This window comes from Phaethon aethereus (genome assembly GCF_964289735.1).
Source record: "Phaethon aethereus genome assembly, chromosome: 1".
NCBI classification, from domain to species: Eukaryota; Metazoa; Chordata; class Aves; order Phaethontiformes; family Phaethontidae; genus Phaethon; species Phaethon aethereus.
The window spans coordinates 191,195,210-191,215,254 of record NC_138575.1 but is presented as its reverse complement, the minus strand read 5'-3'; the positions used below and the strand labels follow the sequence as shown (position 1 = coordinate 191,215,254).

The following is a 20,045-nucleotide window of genomic DNA, read 5'->3' as shown; positions in this document are numbered from 1 at the left end:
ATCCCTTCAGGGTATGAGTGATGTTTAAATTGATTGAAGGCCTAAATAAGCTCTGTAGGTTTGTGTTGACTGCCAGCTTTGTTCTTGAGCTGGTGCAATTGCCCTGAGGAAACTGGAAAGGAGGAGCATTGTGGAAGGATGGATTGTACACATCTGTGTTCATTGGCAAATGATGTCTATACCCGGTCATGTTTCCAGCTTTTGATGTGGTCCATCTTGTTTCTAAGTAACAGATTATGATAATTTCACTTAATCACTTTTCTCTGATGTGTTTCACTGCTTAATTGTACAAACTCGTGAGTTTCTCATGCTTTTGTGCTCTCACAAATAGTTTTTGACCATAATAACAGCTCCTGATTATGCAAGACATGGCAGATTTTGGTCATATGCTCAACAGCCCCAACTTTATTTTTATTTGCAGTATTCACATATATGGCATGTAAGCAAGTTGTTGATGTAAACAAGTTGTAAGACTACAAAAATTTTCACAAGTGAAAATTTTCTAAATGGGAATTTCGGTTGAAATTCCCTCTGAAAATGCCCTCAGAAATCCATTGTGGCACCAGTGGATATTTACTAGATCACCAGCCTTTAACAAACGTGCTTGTAGAACAACAGATGTTCTGTTGTACTGAAAACAGTTTACTTAAATATCCTGTTAAGAAAAGGTCTGGTCTTCCAATGTCCTACCAGTGACTTGCTATTTGTTCACCTTAATACATGGAACCATAATTACATATTTCATATAGCATATTATGTTACACTTTCAGAGATACAACACATGTCCGTCGTTTGAAGGGAATTATCTTACTGCCTGTTGATAAAAGTGCAAAATACACCTTTTTATAAGCTTTTGTTTTTATTACAGCAATGTCATCTTACGTGTAGAAACATCATGACACACAGCAGCATCATGGTGGATGTAGGAAAGTGGCCAATATTTACCTTACTGTCACCTCAAGAAATAGCATCTATTCGGAAGGCATGTGTATTTGGTACATCAGCCAATGAAGCTATATACATAACGCACAATGATGAGGTAAGGCTGTAATAAAGTGGAACATATACTCTACAATTAGTTGTTTTCTGAGTCCACTGAGTATTTGTAATTTAATAGCTTCTCAAAAGCATTGTGTGAAATTTGTGTATTTCAAAACATGTTGTATGTAACTTGTAAATTTTTTTTTTTAGTCTTGTATGGCGACAATATAGATGGAGTATTTAGAAAACTTAGGAATTACAAAGGCCAGGATGGATTACATGCACTTTTGAAGACAGTCAGAATTCAAAAGAAGTTGTGGTAGCTTGAAATTAAGTGCAAGTACTCCAGATATGAAGATATAAAATGAGATTATGGCTTGTTAAGTAACAGTACAGCAGAAAATTATCTGTGGATTTGAATGATTTGGAAACTCAATGCAAATTAGCATTGTGCTGCTGAAAGAAAACAAGCCAGCAGTTCTGGGATGTATTAATGGGAGGATTTCTTGTGAGACTGGGTAGAGTAGGGTTTTGGTTTGGTGTTTGTTTTTTTTCCCCCCTAAGTCCTGTCAGAGCTGCCTGTAGGATGAGCCTCCCAGCTGTGGCTGCTCTGTACAAACTGCCTTTAACAGAAAGTGGTGTCTTTCACTTTCACAGTTTAATACTTTTTTATAGTACAGTTCCTGCAAATGAGAAGCCTACCTTCCAGGCTTGCATGGATCTGAAGAATTCAGACTCATCAGTTAACTTCCAAAGTGTCCCCATGCTAACTCTTGAGCTTGTTAACTTCCAAGCTGGAAGGCTGGAAGTCTCCAGCCCTCAAGAATCCATGGCAAAACTCTGTCCTGGCTTTATGAACACCTGGATGTTACCACATCTGTGCATACCTGAGTATAAATCACTTGAAATGAGTGTTCCTCTGTTTTTCAGGTATTTGTTTTTGGACTGAATTGCAGTAATTGTTTGGGAACTGGAGATAATCAGAGCACAATAGTACCAAAGAAATTAGAAGCCTTATGTGGAAAGAAAATTTCCAGTCTCAGTTATGGAAGTGGACCCCATGTTGTACTTTGCACTGAAGGTAGAAAGTTAACATTTAGTATAGAAACATAAGTTACAGATTTTAAGTTCCACTTGCATTTAACAAGAGTGGATTAAGGTGTAATTGTATTAACTTGTTAATTGGATAATGTACACTAAGGGGTTCTCATGTGTCTTAAGTGGAACTAAACATACTCTGTAATTGGTAAAGTAAGTTTCTGTTACATTTCCATTATGTTGTGACTGTAGAGTTTCACACTTATCATTTATAACATACTCAGTCTTACCTGTACACTTTCATGTATTTCCACAACAAATCTAGAGGTTTAACTGTGATATATGTATATAAAAGTTGTATACGAAGTATATAATTTTTTTAGTATACAGATAATTCTTGTAATGATTTAACTATTTGTTAATGTCCTTTCACTTTCATGTTGGCATTTTCTAATTTCTTAGAAATCTGTCTATCTTAATGTCCTTGGAATTTTTGGTGGTTTTTTATCACAAACTTAAATCTTTTGCAGATGGTGAAGTGTATGCTTGGGGACATAATGGTTACAGCCAGCTTGGGAATGGCACAACCAATCAGGGCATTACTCCTGTTCAAGTTTGCACAAATCTGTTAATAAAGAAAGTGGTGGAAGTAGCATGTGGCTCTCATCATTCTATGGCGCTGTCATTTGATGGGGATGTAAGTTGAAACCTGTTCAAACCTCTTAATCTCCTTCTTGAATGGAATAGTGCAGGTGACCTTGCAGTCTGAAGTTCTCTCTCTACAGAATAGTTACAACATAACCTTTTCTCCTACCGCCTCAAACTAGGGTATGCTTTTCTTCAGAGCAGACTGGAAAACAACTCCCCCCCTCTCCCCCGCCAACCCCAACAAAAAACCCCACAAAAACAAGGGAATAAAAGCTAGTAAACTTTTGTGTCTTTCATTTGTTGTATGTCTCACAGGGATGAGACCAGAAAGCTGTGCCACTTACAGGTAAAAGAATGGTTATAATGTGCATAATGTAACCTTTTTATTTGCTTGCAGTTCAGTTATTTAAGGGTATATTGAGTTGTTTGTATTCGCTGGTTAGCGTTTAGTCTGTTTCTTGTAGTCTTCATGATTTCCACACCGGTATTGGTGAAAGAATGTTGCTGTGCACACCTCTGAATACCTTTGTGTGTAGGTAATGAAAGAGCACTTGGTTTATATCTAAGTCTGCTTTATGCTTTTTTTGTTTACATGACTTAAGACTATGTGTCATGGGAAACATGTACAACTAGTTTCCAGTTAGTCACATTTGACCACTGTGTGTGTATCTGATTTGAGTTGCATGTTACTGCATGGAGGAACGCCTGGTTTCAGCTCTGCTTTAGCAAAAGAAGAGGTCTATTTTTAAAACCTTCCTAACAATGAAAATGGAAACTAGCATTCTTTCCATCCTGGTAATCTGAGCGAGTCTGTCTTATGGTTCAGTATGGAGTCATAGTGCAACAGTAATACAAAGTAGCAAATCAGTATTTTGAGGGTAGGAAAGCGACATTGGGTTAATTTAAGTGGTCTGTGTTGTGTCTCTGAAAAGAGAGCCTGTGCTTAGGAAAGATTTTCATGTTGTAGTGTTTGACTTGGTTAAACTATAACATTGGGTTTGCATGCGGGAAGGTGAGGATGTTCATGCGTTAGTTAAACTAGTGATGCCAGCTGCTGTGTGGTGGCTGCCTGCAATGGCCGTGCTGTCTCTTGTAATAAATGTAACTTGCTTGAAATCTCAATGGAAGCGAGGAAGTTTCTTTGTATTTACCATGCAGTCCGTATTTGCAGCTCACTCACCATTGTGGCTAGTTAATGTACTATAAATCCATCCCTAGCGTACCTTGCAGTAGCTTAGTCTATTTGTGCTCTGAGTTTTTCATCTGTACTAGAACTGATTATACTGAAAGCAGTGAAATGTGTTAAATGGAATTTTATTTACAGAAAGATTTTGTTGCAAAAACCCTTGTGACTTGATATATCTGGAGTTTCAGAGACACACTGAAGTTGGAAGTATTTGTGCAAATACTTGGCATAATTGATGTGTACAGTTAGTTCAGTGCAAGTTTAAAAAAAAAGTATCTTAATGATAGACTTGAAGGACTTCAGACATTCGTGCCTCTGAGAGAAGAAGCTGATTAGCTCTTTGACATTTTGACCTACCCTCTGAGATGCTCTTCCTTAATTTTTTTCTGTGTTGTTGAAATTAAGATATCTTATAGATCATCTTCAAATATGCAGTAGGAATCAAAGATCCAGCAAATACAAGTAACAAAAAGCAAAGGACTAATGCTTTCTTTTGTTCCTATTAGATGTGGTAAGTGAGTTGTATTGGTGGCAGGTTTTTTGTTCTTGTCTTTGGTGTTTGGGTTTGGGGTTTTTTTGGTTGGTGTGGGTTTTTGGGGTTGGTTGGTTTGAGGTTTTTTTTGGTGGTGGGACAGGTGTTTGTTTCTAATGACTGATGTTTGGTTTGGTGGCTTCTGATACCAAAGGATGTGCAGACTTCATATGAGAGTATCTGTCGGTGTGCTTTTAGTGGCTAGCATGTCTGTGACTAGGTATTTCTAAACGGACAAACTTTTTAACTGGGTGAAGCACCAGAGAACGAACTATCGGAAATAGTTGTAGGCCAGCCTATGGGTGTGTATGCACATAACAAAAAATTAAGAAATTGAAAATACAAAGCTATAAATATTTTTTTATAGCAAACAACTTCCCTGTCTTCTGGACTTTTAGATGAAAGGAACCAATATTTTTGTTTTCATTATTATTAGTTTGCCACTGGCAAATATTGAACTGTCAGAGATGGTGCTTTTTTGTTAATGCCATTGTGTCAGAGAGTTTTGCTACTGTGAAACATGGGCTGACAAAACCATCTCCTTTCACAGCTCTTGAAAGATATAAAAGAAGTATGATGAGTGTCCAGCAATAACCTGGTTTAGAGTTATGTGAAGAAAACTAAATAGCTGTAAATTGGGGAGTTCAGCTTGTCTGGGAAACAAATGGTCTTCTGGCTTGCATTCCTTTTTCCAATGTCATGAAAGTATAAAGACAGTCCAGTGATTATGCTCTTTGTCTTATAGTTTGACTTATATTTAATATGGAAATACATTCCTTTTGTTTCCTGTTGTAGTCAGATGCTCCAATTCTGTAGCAAGAAGCTGAAAAAAGTGCTATGTTGACATTTGCTAGATCAGTCCTATTGCTGTTTATAATTTTAATCTGTTGAAAATTAATTTAAACATTTTAGCTTATTAAATAGGATTGTTTACCCAATCTGATGCTGACTACAGTAAGATTATAATTTATTACTATCCTTACTATTACTAAGGCTTAAACTACAGTTTTTTGTTTGTTTGTTTTTATGGGCAGCTGTATGCTTGGGGCTATAATAACTGTGGTCAAGTTGGATCTGGATCTACAGCAAACCAGCCAACTCCTCGCAGAGTTTCAAACTGTTTACAGGGTAAAATGGTAGTTGGCATTGCTTGTGGTCAGACTTCCTCCATGGCTGTAGTGAACAATGGTGAGGTAAGCATTACTGCATTCTCACGTTCTCTCTGTTACCCAAACTTAAGAGGTTAATGTCTGCACATGGAGAAATGCTGACATGCAGTGCTCAAGTTATAGAGTTGTATTGATAGAGTTATACTGATAACTTCTGTGATACCAATTGAAGGAAAACCCTGCAATTAACTGGAGATGCTGTCTTTACACTAAATGTTCCTTCTTATAGCAAAGACTGTATTGGAACATAATTATTACTGAGTCTGCAACTGCAAGAATTTGAACAGTTGTATTAGGCATGTCTGTCTTCCTTATTTCAATAGATTGTTTAACATGTGTCTTAGATTTTTTGAAAGCATACACAAGTAAATAGTTAATCTTTCTGCAAGAATACACTGACTGATCCTGGTTCTTAAACACATTGCTTAATTGCCAGCAACAAAACCAAACCAAGCTGTTGAACGTTGCCCAAGTATTGTGCAACTGTTCCTTTTCACATAAGTTTATGGTGCTATCTTGCTTCTAGGTATGAACTGTAACCTCAATTTTACTACACTTCACCAAACTCAGAGTGTAGCATTTCTTTGTGACTAGAGGGACTGAAAAATCCCTGAGGTTGAGATGAGCTTTCATTGTACATAGTTTTGTCTTGATGTGTCCACCATAACAAAACTAAAGAAAAAAGTAGAGCTAAACGGGGGACTTCAGTTTAAACCAATCCAATAGCTAATCAGCTGATCAGAATAACTAATTTCTTGTTTTCTGTAAAAAATGAAAAGTAATAAGGAGAAAGGAAGCAGTAAAAGTCAGCTAAAATGTTTATGCTGCGGGAGACATTTTGGTGTATTGTAAGTTTATTGTAAAATTCCCAGTACCTCAAAGACAAATATATTTTAGAAAGCTTCTTTAAAAGGTAAATGCAGGATTGGAAAGTTGAATAGAGTCAGTCATTGCAGTATATTTAATATGTTTTAGGCTTCTCTATATTGCTCTTGAAATAGTGTACAGTTTTTTAATAAGACGTAGTTTTTTGACTGTTGCTTGATACTAAGTCTTAAATGTTCTGTAACTCTACAGAGGAGTGGCTTAATTTTGTTTTCCTTTTGCAATCAGGTTTATGGCTGGGGTTACAATGGTAATGGTCAGCTGGGTCTTGGAAACAATGGCAATCAACTAACACCATGCAGAGTGGCAGCCTTACATGGTGTGTGTATCCTCCAGGTACGTCTGACATGGAAGTGAAAATGCACTCATGTTTCTAGCATCTGCTAAAACTGTATCTTTGGAATCTTACACCTGCTTCTAGATTTCACAGTTCAGATACTGAATTTTTTTAGCTCCTAAAAGTTATATTAGGCTTATAAAAAGTGCAGGTACGCTGTAAAATACTGGCTTTTGTAAATGTTCTGAATGATTTAAAATTAGCTAGTGTACCTATAAGTAAATTATGCTATGGATGCAATTTGCATCTTTGTTACACAGCTGAATGAATGAAATGCAGTAGGCAAAGACAAGAAATGAAGGGGAACAAGATGTCCAAATTAGATTCTACATTAATATTCTCATTAGCCCTTCAGAAGTGAGGGGAGGGGGAAAATGAGAGTTATGAGTGTGGGTTTAGTTGTTTGGTCGTTGGGGTTTGGTTGGTTGTTTTTTTCCACGTAAAGAATGAAACTAAAAATTAGGATTTCCTGGGGTTTTATTAAGGTTCTGTGGAATTTCATGTGATAACTTGGGTTGAATTGTTGTTGGCTGTTGAACTGCAGCTCTCATAGTTTGTATAGTACTCAGAATACCAAATGCTGAAAGTATTTCAGAGTTGCAAGACATGATCATAGAATCACAGCATCATTAAAGTTGGAAAGGACCTCTAAGATCATCAGGTCCAACCATCAACCCAGCACCACCATGCCCAATAAACCATGTCCCGTTCTGTTCTTTGTGTGAAGAGTCTGCAACTGAAAGCAAGTAAAGGCTAGGGAAACTTTGCAAGAGTGCAGTAAACTATTTAGGAGTAACCAATGAACACTAAATTAATGAAGCTGGGACTTTTCCAGTACCTACAGTTAATGTATTTTCTGTTAGCTTTAAGTACTGGGAAATAAGACATGCTAAATGAAGAATGCCTGAGATATTTAACATCAGATAGACTAAGGTAATGCGTGCAATAATTTTGTTTCTCATCTGTTTTGTTTAGTTAGTAATGCTTATACATTTACTTACAGATTGCCTGTGGCTATGCGCACACACTAGCACTAACAGATGAGGGTTTGCTCTATGCCTGGGGAGCTAACACTTACGGGCAGCTGGGAACTGGCAATAAAAGTAACCAGCTAAGCCCGGTGCAGATCATGATGGAAAAAGAAAGGTAATCTTGCTGAAGCTGTTTCTGGATTGATAAGTCTGAGCATGTGTTATGCAGTCTCTAGCACTGGAAGCATGCATGTTTAGGGCTTGGTGGATTGTTTTTCTATCGCTAATGTTAAAAGCATAGGAAAGGATGGTAACTTACTGGTTACTGTAGGCTGAGTGGTTTTTGCTATGTGTAATGACTATTGAAAGTAAACATACTTTGTATTTAACTGATACTGAAAGATAATGAATAAGTGTTAGACTATGCTAAATATGGTTCCTTTAATTAAAAATTTGGAGCTATGAAATTGATAAACTAAGCTTTTAAGCTATATTGAGGCCTACATTAAAAAAAGAGGGGGGAAAAAAGCACCACCTGTGTAAGAAGTGACATGTGAGGAAAAAACAATTTTCTGAAAGGCTGACAGTAGCAAACCATGGAAACAGAACTCGATTTGCAAGCTTGTTAGAGCTAAAGACAGATAATACTACTTTTATCAGTGGTACAAGTCAGTACTTTGTAGTTTCTTAGCTTCCTAGATTCATAAAAGAATAACCCTAACCCTTGTCCACCCTCTTTCAGCACCTTTGTCATCCTCATCTTTGGGATGGCTCTTCTGCTGTTCCCCCACAAACCTGGACCTCAGTCCCGCCCTCTGGACCCATGTGTATACCTATAGATTAATGTACCTCAGTTTGGAAACCTCTTAGTCTATAAATCCCTTAACCTGTAAATCTCTTAATTTGTAATCTCCTCTTAACTACGAATCACTTGTGGTTGGGTTTTCTCCTCCATTTCTGAACGGTCTTTCTGGGAAGTCATTCCTATTTTTTCTGGTTTCTCACACTTAAGTTAAAAGCTGCACAGTACCGAGATTATTTAAGAGCTTAAAAAGCAGCTGGGGGGAAAGAAGAAAGGAACCATCACAGTAGAAACCACTGAGGTGAGGCTGGCTTGTCTGTGAAGAAACTGACACTAGCAAAGCAAAATGAAATATTCTTTAAAAAAGCACTGGAAGAGAAATGTGTATGTTTGCAAATAGATCAACTTTGTTTTCTTAGCAATTTATTTCTTGAGTGAACTAAGAGGACCTGTTGCCTTAGAATTGTATGTGAACTCAAGCATGAGATTATAAAAAAACCTGGCATTTGTTCAGTGACTAAAGGAGGGAGAAAATACCATAGAACTTCTGATTGGAATCTAAGGGAGAGATAAGTCACTTGAACTTATCTTGCTTGACTTGGCTCCCTTGGAAAGAGTCCTGTAAGTGGATGAGCTGTCATTTCCAATGAAGCATGCTAATGCTGCTTTTCCTGGTCCTTTCATTTATATAACTCTTTTGTCATTTATATGTAATGCTGGTGACAGTTCCTTAGGAGGTAGCATTTGATGCTGTCTTGAAGAATATTGCAGATACTCAGATAAGGAACTTTTAGACTTTATTTTGTGTTAGCGTGGAGGAGCAGTTATGAAGGTCAGCTTCCTGAACTTTGATGTTAAGTATATGCTTACCATGTTATCCTGTACGTGTACTATACATGTGTTATAGTGCATGTTCTACTATGCTTCTTAACTGTAGTACAGTTACTCTAAAAATAAGAATCTGTTCTGCTAAGGAAAGAAAGTTTGGGGAACGAAGTAGTTTAGGCGGATAGCTATGATGGGCAATAAGTTGTCCCTAAAATTACTTTATGATGTCTGATGCAGAGGCGCTGTAAGATATCAGTGTTGCATAGAGGTTAATAAGTTGATAATGGTGTAAAACAACCCATTAGTCTTTTATTTGCCAGAAATCAATACATGTACTGAAAGTGAGTGTAGATTCCTTCTGTGTTTTGTCTAGAAATGATTTTTGCACTTAAAACGTGGGCTTTGTGCTAAAAATTTTTTTTTGCCTAAAAAGCTAACTCTTCATGGATGTTGTTCTGTAAAGGAATAAACATTTTGATACGTATATTCTTAGGGTGCTTGGAAAGACATTTATTTCTCCCAGTTGATCTGTTTCTGGCACAAAAGCATGAAATCCTCTGGTGTATTTTTAGCATGGAGAAAGAACAGGAAAGTATAGCTTTTATTTTGAACTAACACCGGAACTTCCCTTGGTTTTTGCATATTGTGTGAACAGAGATACTGGAAACGTCCTTGCAGCCCTTTCAATGCAATGGCAATTCTTCTCAGTTCTTGTAATGTTTCAGGTAGCAAGATAGGGATTGCGTGAGCAATGGGAGAACAGAATAAATAAGTGTGCATCAGCAGCTCTAGTATTTTAAGGAAGTATGTGAGGTGGATGAAAATACTATATAGACTTTATTTAAAAAACAACCATAGCTCTTCAAGAATGTGGACTTAGTGCGTGTATGAAATGAAGCACTGTCCATGTTCCATGGTGAGCCTCAATGTTGAAGAAAGGAAGCTAACAGCAAAATAAGAACTCAGAAATACAGGCAGTAGGTCAGATCTCTGCCTACATATGAACAACAGATTAAAAGTGGGGTAGAAGGGTTTCTTAATAAAGGACTTATTGAAAAATACATAGGATCTAAATCTCAAAATGAGAGAATTCTTACAACATTTTTGCATTTTACAACAATTTGAAAGAAGTTCTGAAAAATGCTCTGCAAAAATCTTAGTAGTATAACTTTCCTGCCAGTTCCCTAACTGGAATTTTCATAAGCTCCATAAGCATTTCTTCTTGAGAGTGTGTCTGATGTGCATCGGTTTTAAAGGGGAAAAACAAAACTTTGTTTTGCTTTACCCCTTTCCCATGGTTATGGAAGAAAAGGAGGAATGTGAGCTGATGAGAATGACATAATTAAAGCAATATCTGATTGCAGTAAAATCTGCAAGTAATCTGAAAATTTCATTGCAGTTTTAAAATATTGATCCATTCAGTGTCATATTCATGCAGGACAAAGTACAGGAGTGTAGATGCATAGTTTGGTTGGCTGTTATTTTGGTGAGGCATTTGGAAAGTCACTTGATTCTATACCTGTCAGTATCTTACAAGTTTTCTTCTGTTTCCAGGGTTGTGGAGATTGCAGCCTGCCACTCTGCTCATACGTCAGCTGCCAAGACCCAGAGCGGCCAAGTGTACATGTGGGGCCAATGCCGTGGGCAGTCAGTGATCCTTCCCCACCTCACTCACTTTGCCTGCACCGACGACGTGTTTGCTTGCTTTGCTACCCCAGCTGTTATGTGGCGTCTTCTATCCGTAGGTGAGAACAACCTCCAATATGGCAGCCAGTGCTATAATCTCTGTCTACATTTGTAGTGATTACTATAAGATGCCACTTCTGTGGCAGGATGGTTCCTCCTTTAAGGAGAACCAGAAATTAAAACTAGCTCTTTTAGCTAGGTTTTTTCTTTCTGAAGAAAATAGTCTACTTCAGCAGCTAAGGATCCAGAATAGAACTAACAAGATTGTTTGCCAGTATACATCTGGGGAGAACCCGGTTTTGCCATTGCACTGTGACTATTATGTATTTCCTACGTTTTTACTGTTTGAGATCCAGCTCAGGACTGGGAGGGACTCCTAGATCATTAAACATAACTTTTTTCTCTTAAAACTATTCCTACTTGGAAGACTGCTCCTGATGCTTCTTACTTTGGTATCTAACAACTTTGAATTATAAGTGTTGACTCCAGCTTTCCCTCCTTAGTATTTACGCTTCCAATATGAATATGAAGGAGCGAATCTCTCTCCTATGTGTCATGGTTTAGCCCCAGCCAGCAACTAAGCACCACGTAGCCACTCACTCACTCCCCCATGGTGGGACGGGGGAGAGAATCAGAAGAATAAATGTGAGGAAACTCATGGTTTGAGATAAAGACAGTTTAATAGGTAAAGCAAAAGTCACACACACAAGCAAAGCAAAACAAGGAATTCATTCACTACTCCACATTGTCAGGCAGGTGTTCAGCCATGTCCAGGGAAGCAGGGCTTGATCACATGTAATGGTTTCTTGGGAAGATGGATTCCATAAAATCCCTCCACCCCTTCCTTCTTCTTCGTCTCAGCTTTATATACTGAGAATGATGTCATATGGTATGGAATATCTCTTTTGTCAGCCTGGTCAGCTGTCCTGGCTGTGTCCCCTCACAGCTTCCCGTGCACCCCCAGCCTTCTTGCCAGCAGGCCAGCACGAGAAGCTGGACTGTCCTTGACTGCTTAGCAACAACTCAAAACATCAGCAGGTTATCAACATTTTCTCATCCCAAATCCAAAACATAGCCTCACACTAGCTTCTCTGAAGAAAATTAACTCTATCCTGGCTGAAACCAGGACACTATTTCATGTTAGGAAAGTAAAGTAATGGAATAACAAGATTTTGTTTTGTGAGATGATTTCTCTCAACATGATTTAGTTTGACTTTCCCCAAAGACAGGCAGACTTGTAAATAATAGTCCATGTATAACAAGACCCTAATATAATTGTTTTCTCTGTTGGAACTCTCTTCCTACGCTGCCTTGGATTATACTTTGGGATGCAGTCTCTGTGACCAGCAAATAAGCCCAAGCCTTTCATGTTGATAATCTTTGATTCACATGCTGCTAATTCATATTTGACCCCAAGTATGTTATAAAGTGCTTAACTTGCACTTCCTTAAGAACATGAACATGTTTTCATGTTCAAAACGTGAAGATCTTTTCAGCTTAGATCTGCCATTTCCGTTCTCAAGATCATTTAGGAGATCTAATCTGTTTTCATCTTGACAGCAGATCCTAATTTTGTTAGTCCCTGTACGTAATTGGTTTTGTGGAGGGATCACATCTGAAGTAACCTTTCTCCAGACTCAGACTTTATCTTTGCATGTGGCTTGTCCTACCCAGCTTCTCCATCTTAACTTCTCATTTAGCATGTTATAACATATACAGAGGTCCAGATAACAGCATCTCATCTATAGAGGAAAACTGAATAGTTTAGTGAGATAAACAGTGAGAGAAGATTAGCTTGGAGTGATCTGCTTCTGGGTAAATCCAAGTCTTGTTTTATCCCACTTCTCACTTTCTCCATTCTCTAATCCTCTGCCATATGTGTTAGTCTTGCCCTCTGTAGAGGTCTGATGGCTGTCCAGGACTATTGCCTTTTGCTAATAGTGAAGGCTGTTTAAATGACATCTCCTCGGTCTCAGTACCTTTCAAGTTCCTGAATTTTATGAAGTATTCCCAGACTGAATATAACAAGATATTTGAATTTTGTACCTGCATTTTAATTCCTCTTAGCCTTTTAGGGTTCTTCCCCTCTTATTCTGATAATCCTACTTACTGAGTATTTAAATCAAAAGCATTAATTCTGGAGGCATTTTTAATCTCCATTTTCCATATGCATTTTTTCCTTTCCCACCTTTTTTATTCATATAGGTTAAAAAAACCCTCTTTTCTTTTTACCTTTTTTTTTTTTTCTCTTAGTGAGAGCTAACTCTACATAAAAGTTATTGTTCTACTTCCAGTTATGATGGCTTTGCCAAAAAAATGAATCAGTCACTCAGGATTGGCTGTGGTGAAGTACAAATCTGCAGCCTTTTTTGAGGAATGAACTTAAGGTATTTGGAGTGAAAGTTGATCGGCTGTGTAGCTTAAGCTAAGCTGATGACCTAGAAAAAAAATCACATGAGCAAATGGAGGGGGATTGGAGTATGGTTTATTTAACCCTGATGAGATGCAGGTTCTGTGGATGATCCATGTAAATTGGAGGATTGTATGGTCTTTTGTGGCATAAACGTGACTTGTCTGTTACAGGAGTTTGTTATAGCAGTATTTCTTTTTAAATACAAACTAATTTAGCTGTCCCTAATGGTGAAGAGTAATTTGTGGATTGTATGTGGATGAAGAGTACGCAGTCCTGTGGTACACAGGAGACAGACCACATCCCATTATAGTGGAAATCCACTTACTTTTCTTCTCCATACTTTGCTTCTTAGAAGCCACAAGTTTTGAAACATGCTTTTAAGATGCATCAACAGAAGCTTCAAATCGTGGGTCAAATTAGGTTTTCTAAAACTTCAGAGTTGTTGCTTTACCGCAAGCCTTAGCCAACTTGTGCTGCAACTCTTGTGTGATTTCTAGAGACACAGAGTGGGACCCCTGTGGGATGAGTGCCATAGGCCATAATATAAAGAACTGTCCAAGAGCTGTGATACCTCAGCTTTAATGCACTTTGAAAATTGCTGAAGTCCTGTGTCCTTTGTAGTAGATACTGTGTTCATGGTACAGTCTCTCTTCTTCAGAATACTGAACATTGTTGGATTTTGTGTTACCATAACTGACTAAAACCAAGTATAATGGTGTTAGTGATAGTTCACTTTAGTGAGCCCTGGCAAAGACCTTAACAGACAACCTGCAGGCTATATCCAATCTGCTAGCTCAAAGGAGTGGCCAACTGGTGACGTGTTTTCTTACTATTTAGGCTCAGATCACACCATGTCAGTGCAGCTGAAGTACTGTACACTTGAGACCCGTGTCTCAAGTGAGTTGCAGGTGATGCTGTAGATGCCCATAACCAGCAGCTTGCAGGTGGCAGAGCTGAGCTGACCCAACACTAGCACAGCTGTGAGGAGGCTGGCAATTTTATGGATGGTGGCCAGGTGGAGAATGAGAAAGGAAGTTCTCCAGGTACTTTCCTTGGTGCTGTGCTACCTCTATGTAATGAGCTGGAACAGGAGCTTCTGACCATTGCTGCCTGTAGCTGTTGTGGAGCACTCCTTGCCAACAGGATTGGTATTGGATTAATTCATTCTTCTTGTTTCAGCCCTTAAGCCAATGGAGCCCTGATACTGACCTGTTTTCCTTGACACGCTCTTAGTTGAGCTGATAGCTTTAGTTAGTGATGTGTGTGTTCCATTTAAGATGATTAACTTTTTTTGTTGTTTTTTTTAAATTTTTTCTGTAGAGCATGAAGACTTTTTAACAGTAGCAGAATCTCTGAAGAAAGAGTTTGACAGCCCAGAAACCTCAGACCTAAAGTTCCGTGTGGATGGAAAGTACATCCATGTTCACAAAGCGGTTCTGAAAATCAGGTAGTGGTCGTATTTCACAGCTCTTGCCTATACAGAATGACCTCTTAGTGTCACATCTTAAGAGGGGGTGGAGGGAGGTAAGAGGCAGGGGGACACCCCTAAACCTGTAATATATAGCATCTATGTATCTATAATCACTTTAAATGAAGTGATTGTAAAAGGAGTTGAATCAAAAATCGGTCTTAAAATGGTCCATATTCAGTTTTCACTAAGCCTATTTGTTGCTCCCAGGACAATAAATTCTGTTAAGTTGGTCTGTCTGCAACGTATTCACAGACGGTTCTGTAGCATAGATCAAATAAGAGTCTTAGCTTGATGTGTAGCAATGCCCACAGTATTGGGAACCAAAATGTGGAGCACTGGCTGTGATGGGGTATGGTAAAATATTTGTGAACATTGCAGAGTGCACCAAATACGTATTTCAGTGGGACTGTAATGTAACATTCATGTCTACATATAATAGTGTTCCAGATGATGTCTTTGTCTCTTAGGTGTGAACACTTCAGAACAATGTTCCAGTCATACTGGAATGAGGATATGAAGGAAGTGATAGAAATAGACCAGTTTTCTTATCCTGTGTATCGTGCCTTTCTTGAGTACTTGTATACAGACAGTGTTGACCTTCCGCCTGAAGATGCAATAGGTATTGCTTATGGTCCAATTATGTTAGAAAACAGCATCCCAAAAAACTGAGGCAGGGGATGCAGAATAAATGTATTTGTATAGACTTCTAGTCTAGCCTGAAATGCATTTTACTGGTGATTAAGTAAGCTGCCTTTAAAATACTGTTGTAGCAAACTTACTACAGCAAAAGCGATGCATATTTAGAAATAAACTCTGAGCAGTTTTTTCAAGGTTGGGAGAGAAACTTATTTCTCTGGGTTAAAATACTTACATGTTTTACTAAATCGAGTCACTTATTGTTTGGGATAATATGCAAGAATCTCAGTAGATCTAATAGGGGAAACTTGGACACCAGAGTGAAGAGCAAGCTGTAATTCAAGCACAGATTTTTATAGTGGTAGCTTTTTGCTCGTGTTGTGGTGCCTATTTTGTGACAGTCCCACTCTCGCAAGCAGTTAGGTATGCAAATCTGTGTAACAGCTTGCGTATTTACAGAGATTAACAGGATTGAGGCTTGAGGTGATAAAAGGCCTTTCTTCCTGTGTAATGGTAAAATACATTTTTCTGAATAGTGACCTACTTGCAAAAAGCATGTTATAGACATATAGAACATTGCATACAGAATACAGATGCAGCTGTACCCCAGCAGCATAAATTGTTGTTGAAAGAGCAGAGATCATGACAACTGACTAATACAATGGTGTTTTAATTGCAGGGCTTTTGGATTTGGCTACTTCATACTGTGAAAATAGACTGAAAAAACTGTGTCAGCACATTATCAAGAGAGGAATTACTGTGGAAAATGCATTTTCATTGCTCTCTGCTGCTGTCAGATATGATGCAGAGGTAAACTTCTAAACTTAAATCTCTTAAATGGGTGGCTGCCTTCTGACTTAACTGTGGAGAAAAGCAGCCAGTTATATTTTCATAGAAGCTCTCTCTCACTTACTATCAGATAATACTGTTTGCCATTTTTGGAATTTGAGAATGTTGGACTTAAAAACTGCATTTGCCATGAAACATGTATTTTTTAAATTTTTTTTCCTCCCTATAAACCAGTACTGGAAAGGTGAACTGGTACGGAGATAGCTAAAGATGACTTGAGTCCCAGGCTGAGACTCAATATCTGTAAATGTTTACATTGCTTAATTTAATGGTAAAAGGTTATGACACTATACCAAGCTTCATGAATTACTGGTTTGTTTGTTTGTTTTTCTTTTTTGGAAGAAAACACTAACTCTGGAACAAGGGAAGGGTTTAAATACAAAGCAAAAAACGTTACATTACAAAAAGCAGTCTTGTAAGCCTTAAGTTACTTAGTTGTAAGGTTGTGTGTTGTGTGTGATGACATGTGGTGGTAGGTTTGGGGATTGAGTACATTTGGACTTTTTGTGGTTGGTGGGGTGTTTTTTTGTTGGCTTTTTTTTGTTTCTTTTTTAGCTCCAGTCAAATACACTTTCAGTCTTCCCAGTATGCTAATGAAATATCAGGATAAGGACTGCTTTATGGGCCTACTAAATTTTAAAGACAGAGAAACAGTGTGTGAAAAGGAGGGAAGGCTAGTGAAACTTCCCTACTGCATAATGTCTGATTTCTCTACTAGATCACTAACATGCTGCTTTGTGAACTAATCGGTTATTATTCCTGGGCTTGCTTCGGCTACTTGTGTTCAGCATAGTATCTGTGCATCATGTTTGTGCAACCTGGCAATTTGTTAGTTTTTACCTTTCTACTTATGCTTATAAAGCACTTTTGGTACTCAGTAAATCAACTCATTGCTTTTTTTTGTACTTAGTATCCAGCAACTGGCATGCAGATGCCCTAACTTATTTCAGAGCCTTGTAGCGTGTTGCTTGTTTGATATACCTTACCCAAAGGGCTGTTTTAGTGTCTGAATTGCGGCTTCAGCTCTATTGTGAATGATTTCTTTGGTGGGAGTTCATGGAAAATAAGATTTCCATATTTTAGCCTCGAGAGATTGTTTGCAGGATGGGTCTTCAGTGATTGATTCCGTTTGTAAAGGGTAGAAGAAATCCAGTTATGATGTCTTGGCTGTACCTTGCTAGCTAAATGAAGTTAGAACCGTAGGCTTAAATGCTACATCAAGGAGAGAATGGGTGACGCTGTGGGGTTGGTTTTAAGTAAAAGGTGTTTTTTACATGCAGTAATGCTAGATAGGGGCTTGAAATTGCTGGGGTGATGTAGTTCATTCAAGGGACTGTGTGTCTGGAAGACTACAGTTAAAAAAAGCTGCTTCACTAATTTAAAATACCTCCGTGACATGAAACTCTCCTATACTTTCTTTTGGTGACTGCCTGAATTGAAGTGACTAGAATTAGGTCAGGTCTGGCTTCTTATTGTAAATTTTAAAATAATCATTGGATGTACCTTGTGCCTTTATTCACTCAAGTCTATATTAAGTACGGTTTGCTGAGAGTGCATCCATTTACAAGTGAAATTCAGCCTTTTTCTACAGAACTTTAAATTTTCCAGAGTTTCTTGCTAATACTACAATATTTCTGTTTATTGTACACTTCTGTTGCCTTGACTTGGAATATGAATTTTTTTAAATAAAGCAGTGCAAAATATTGTAATGTGTACGATGTAATTTTGTTTAACATGCTAGTTCATTCTGTTATTTAAAAAAAAGAAGAAAATCCTCAGTGTTCAGTTCTAATAAGCTTGTCTTTTTTTGTTGCACAGATGCCACACAAGTCAAGATCTGCAGCTTCAGAATGCCTGGTTTTAGGCTAGGATATATTTTTGTATTATTGTGGTGTCAAGAACTCTCACTGGCACACAGTTGCTCTAGCTTTCAGTATTGACCTTAAGTGAAAACATGAATTAATCTGTTTTTCATACCTCATGTGGCTTAAAGAGCTCTGCAAATTTGTTATGCCTTACTGCAGCGCCCAGCCTGCGGAGCAGCTAAGGAGGGGTGTGTTCTCGCGTATAAAGTACCAGTCCTACAAGCTTACAAAGAAATTAGAACAGGGTGGGGAGTTGCTCTTTTGTAAGGGCTGCAGCATCCTCCTCGTAGCAGCTTAGGTCTGCACCAAGCTACAAAGAGTAGATTTTATCCTCAAAAGAGATGGAAACAAATAATCTGAGTGAAAATCTGCAGTCAATGTTATATTGATGATGACTGTCTCTTTTTTTTTTTTCTTTTTTTTTTTTTTTAGACATCCTTTCATTCTGACATCATGTGGGTGCAATGATGCTTGTCTGTGAGGCTTTTCCAACCCTTAAAGGGAAGGCACTTCTAAGTAGACTCAAATATCCAGAGCCCACTTTCTGCAAGAATTGCTGTGCTGTTTTATGCCACAGTACTTTTGAAGCATTTTTGGGACATCTGTGAAATATTTTGTAACATGAGTCTGTTTCTAATGCACAGAAAGGAAGCGCTGACTGAACGGTGCTTTAAAACTGGCGTCGAGCCCTGTGATACATGACTTCAAGGCTTTAGTTAAGCCCTGAACTAAGCAGGGAGTCAAGCAACCTTACGTATAGATTTGAGTTTATATAATGGAACAAAAGAGCTGAATTTCCTTAAGCCACAGTCTGGGTTGTATATCATTACCCCAAGATCCCCTGTTTGTATTGGGTTTTAATAGCTGGCAGTGAATGCAGGTGAAGCTCTTCAAGTGGGGAAAACTTTTAAAATATATATTGCTTGGAACAATGTTTTATGTGACTGTAGCTACATAGTGAGAACCAAATTATGGTTACTTTTTCCTCTGCAACCATGTTATGTGGGTAGAATTACTATTTGCTGTTGCATTTACATAGTGACTGTGTGGGGAAAAATATCAAGAGCCACTGGGTTAATGCTTTAGTCTAATTCTCTGCAAAAACAAACCATATACAGGCATTTGTGCCTGAATGTAATCTTCTGCGATGGAAGCAAAAATAGTAAGGTTTTTTTCCTTCTTTTTTTTTTTTTTTCTTTCTGTTTAGGACTTAGAGGAATTCTGCTTTAAGTTTTGTGTCAATCATTTGACGGAAGTGACACAAACTACAGCATTTTGGCAAATGGATGGTCCCCTGCTAAAGGAATTCATTGCTAAAGCCAGTAAATGTGGAGCCTTTAAGAACTGAAATGAGGCTGTAAGTTACGGGCGTTTGTAGGGGTTTTTTGCAGTTATAACAGGGTGTCACAACTGTATGGGTAAAAGTGAGTGTTACCTGGTCTCTGGTACCAGAAGATGTGAAAGGCCACAGTGAAAACAAATGTTTTCTGTGCTCAAGAGCGAACTGTTGTAAAAATGTCAAGCAAAATAACTCACTTGCATTTTGCAAACCTGGATCGCGGAATCAGCTCGAGATTTCAGGCAGCAAGAGGAAAGATGGCCCTGGGCAAAACGGGTTCCAGACAGCACCAAGGACTTGCCTCCTTAGCCTAGGAAATCTCAATTCTAGCACCGCCTGTTGGTATTTTCGATTTCTTTTTTGGGGTTGGAGAATAGTCTGACCCGAGCCACTGAATGATGGATGTCAC

The 20,045-nt window shown here is 38.2% G+C and overlaps 1 protein-coding gene across 1 annotated transcript; it reads left to right on the top strand.

The window, feature by feature from the left end:
- Positions 1-895: 895 nt before the first annotated feature.
- On the top strand, positions 896-19,938 carry RCBTB1 (RCC1 and BTB domain containing protein 1; the record flags this gene model as incomplete). Its single annotated transcript, XM_082008213.1, has 11 exons — positions 896-1,039; positions 1,912-2,062; positions 2,550-2,716; positions 5,420-5,578; positions 6,668-6,775; positions 7,780-7,922; positions 10,932-11,122; positions 14,797-14,923; positions 15,415-15,566; positions 16,263-16,393; positions 19,505-19,938. The coding sequence occupies 11 exons, from the start codon at positions 896-898 to the stop codon at positions 19,643-19,645; spliced, it is 1,614 nt and encodes a 537-aa protein (XP_081864339.1). The 3' UTR covers positions 19,646-19,938.
- Positions 19,939-20,045: the final 107 nt, after the last annotated feature.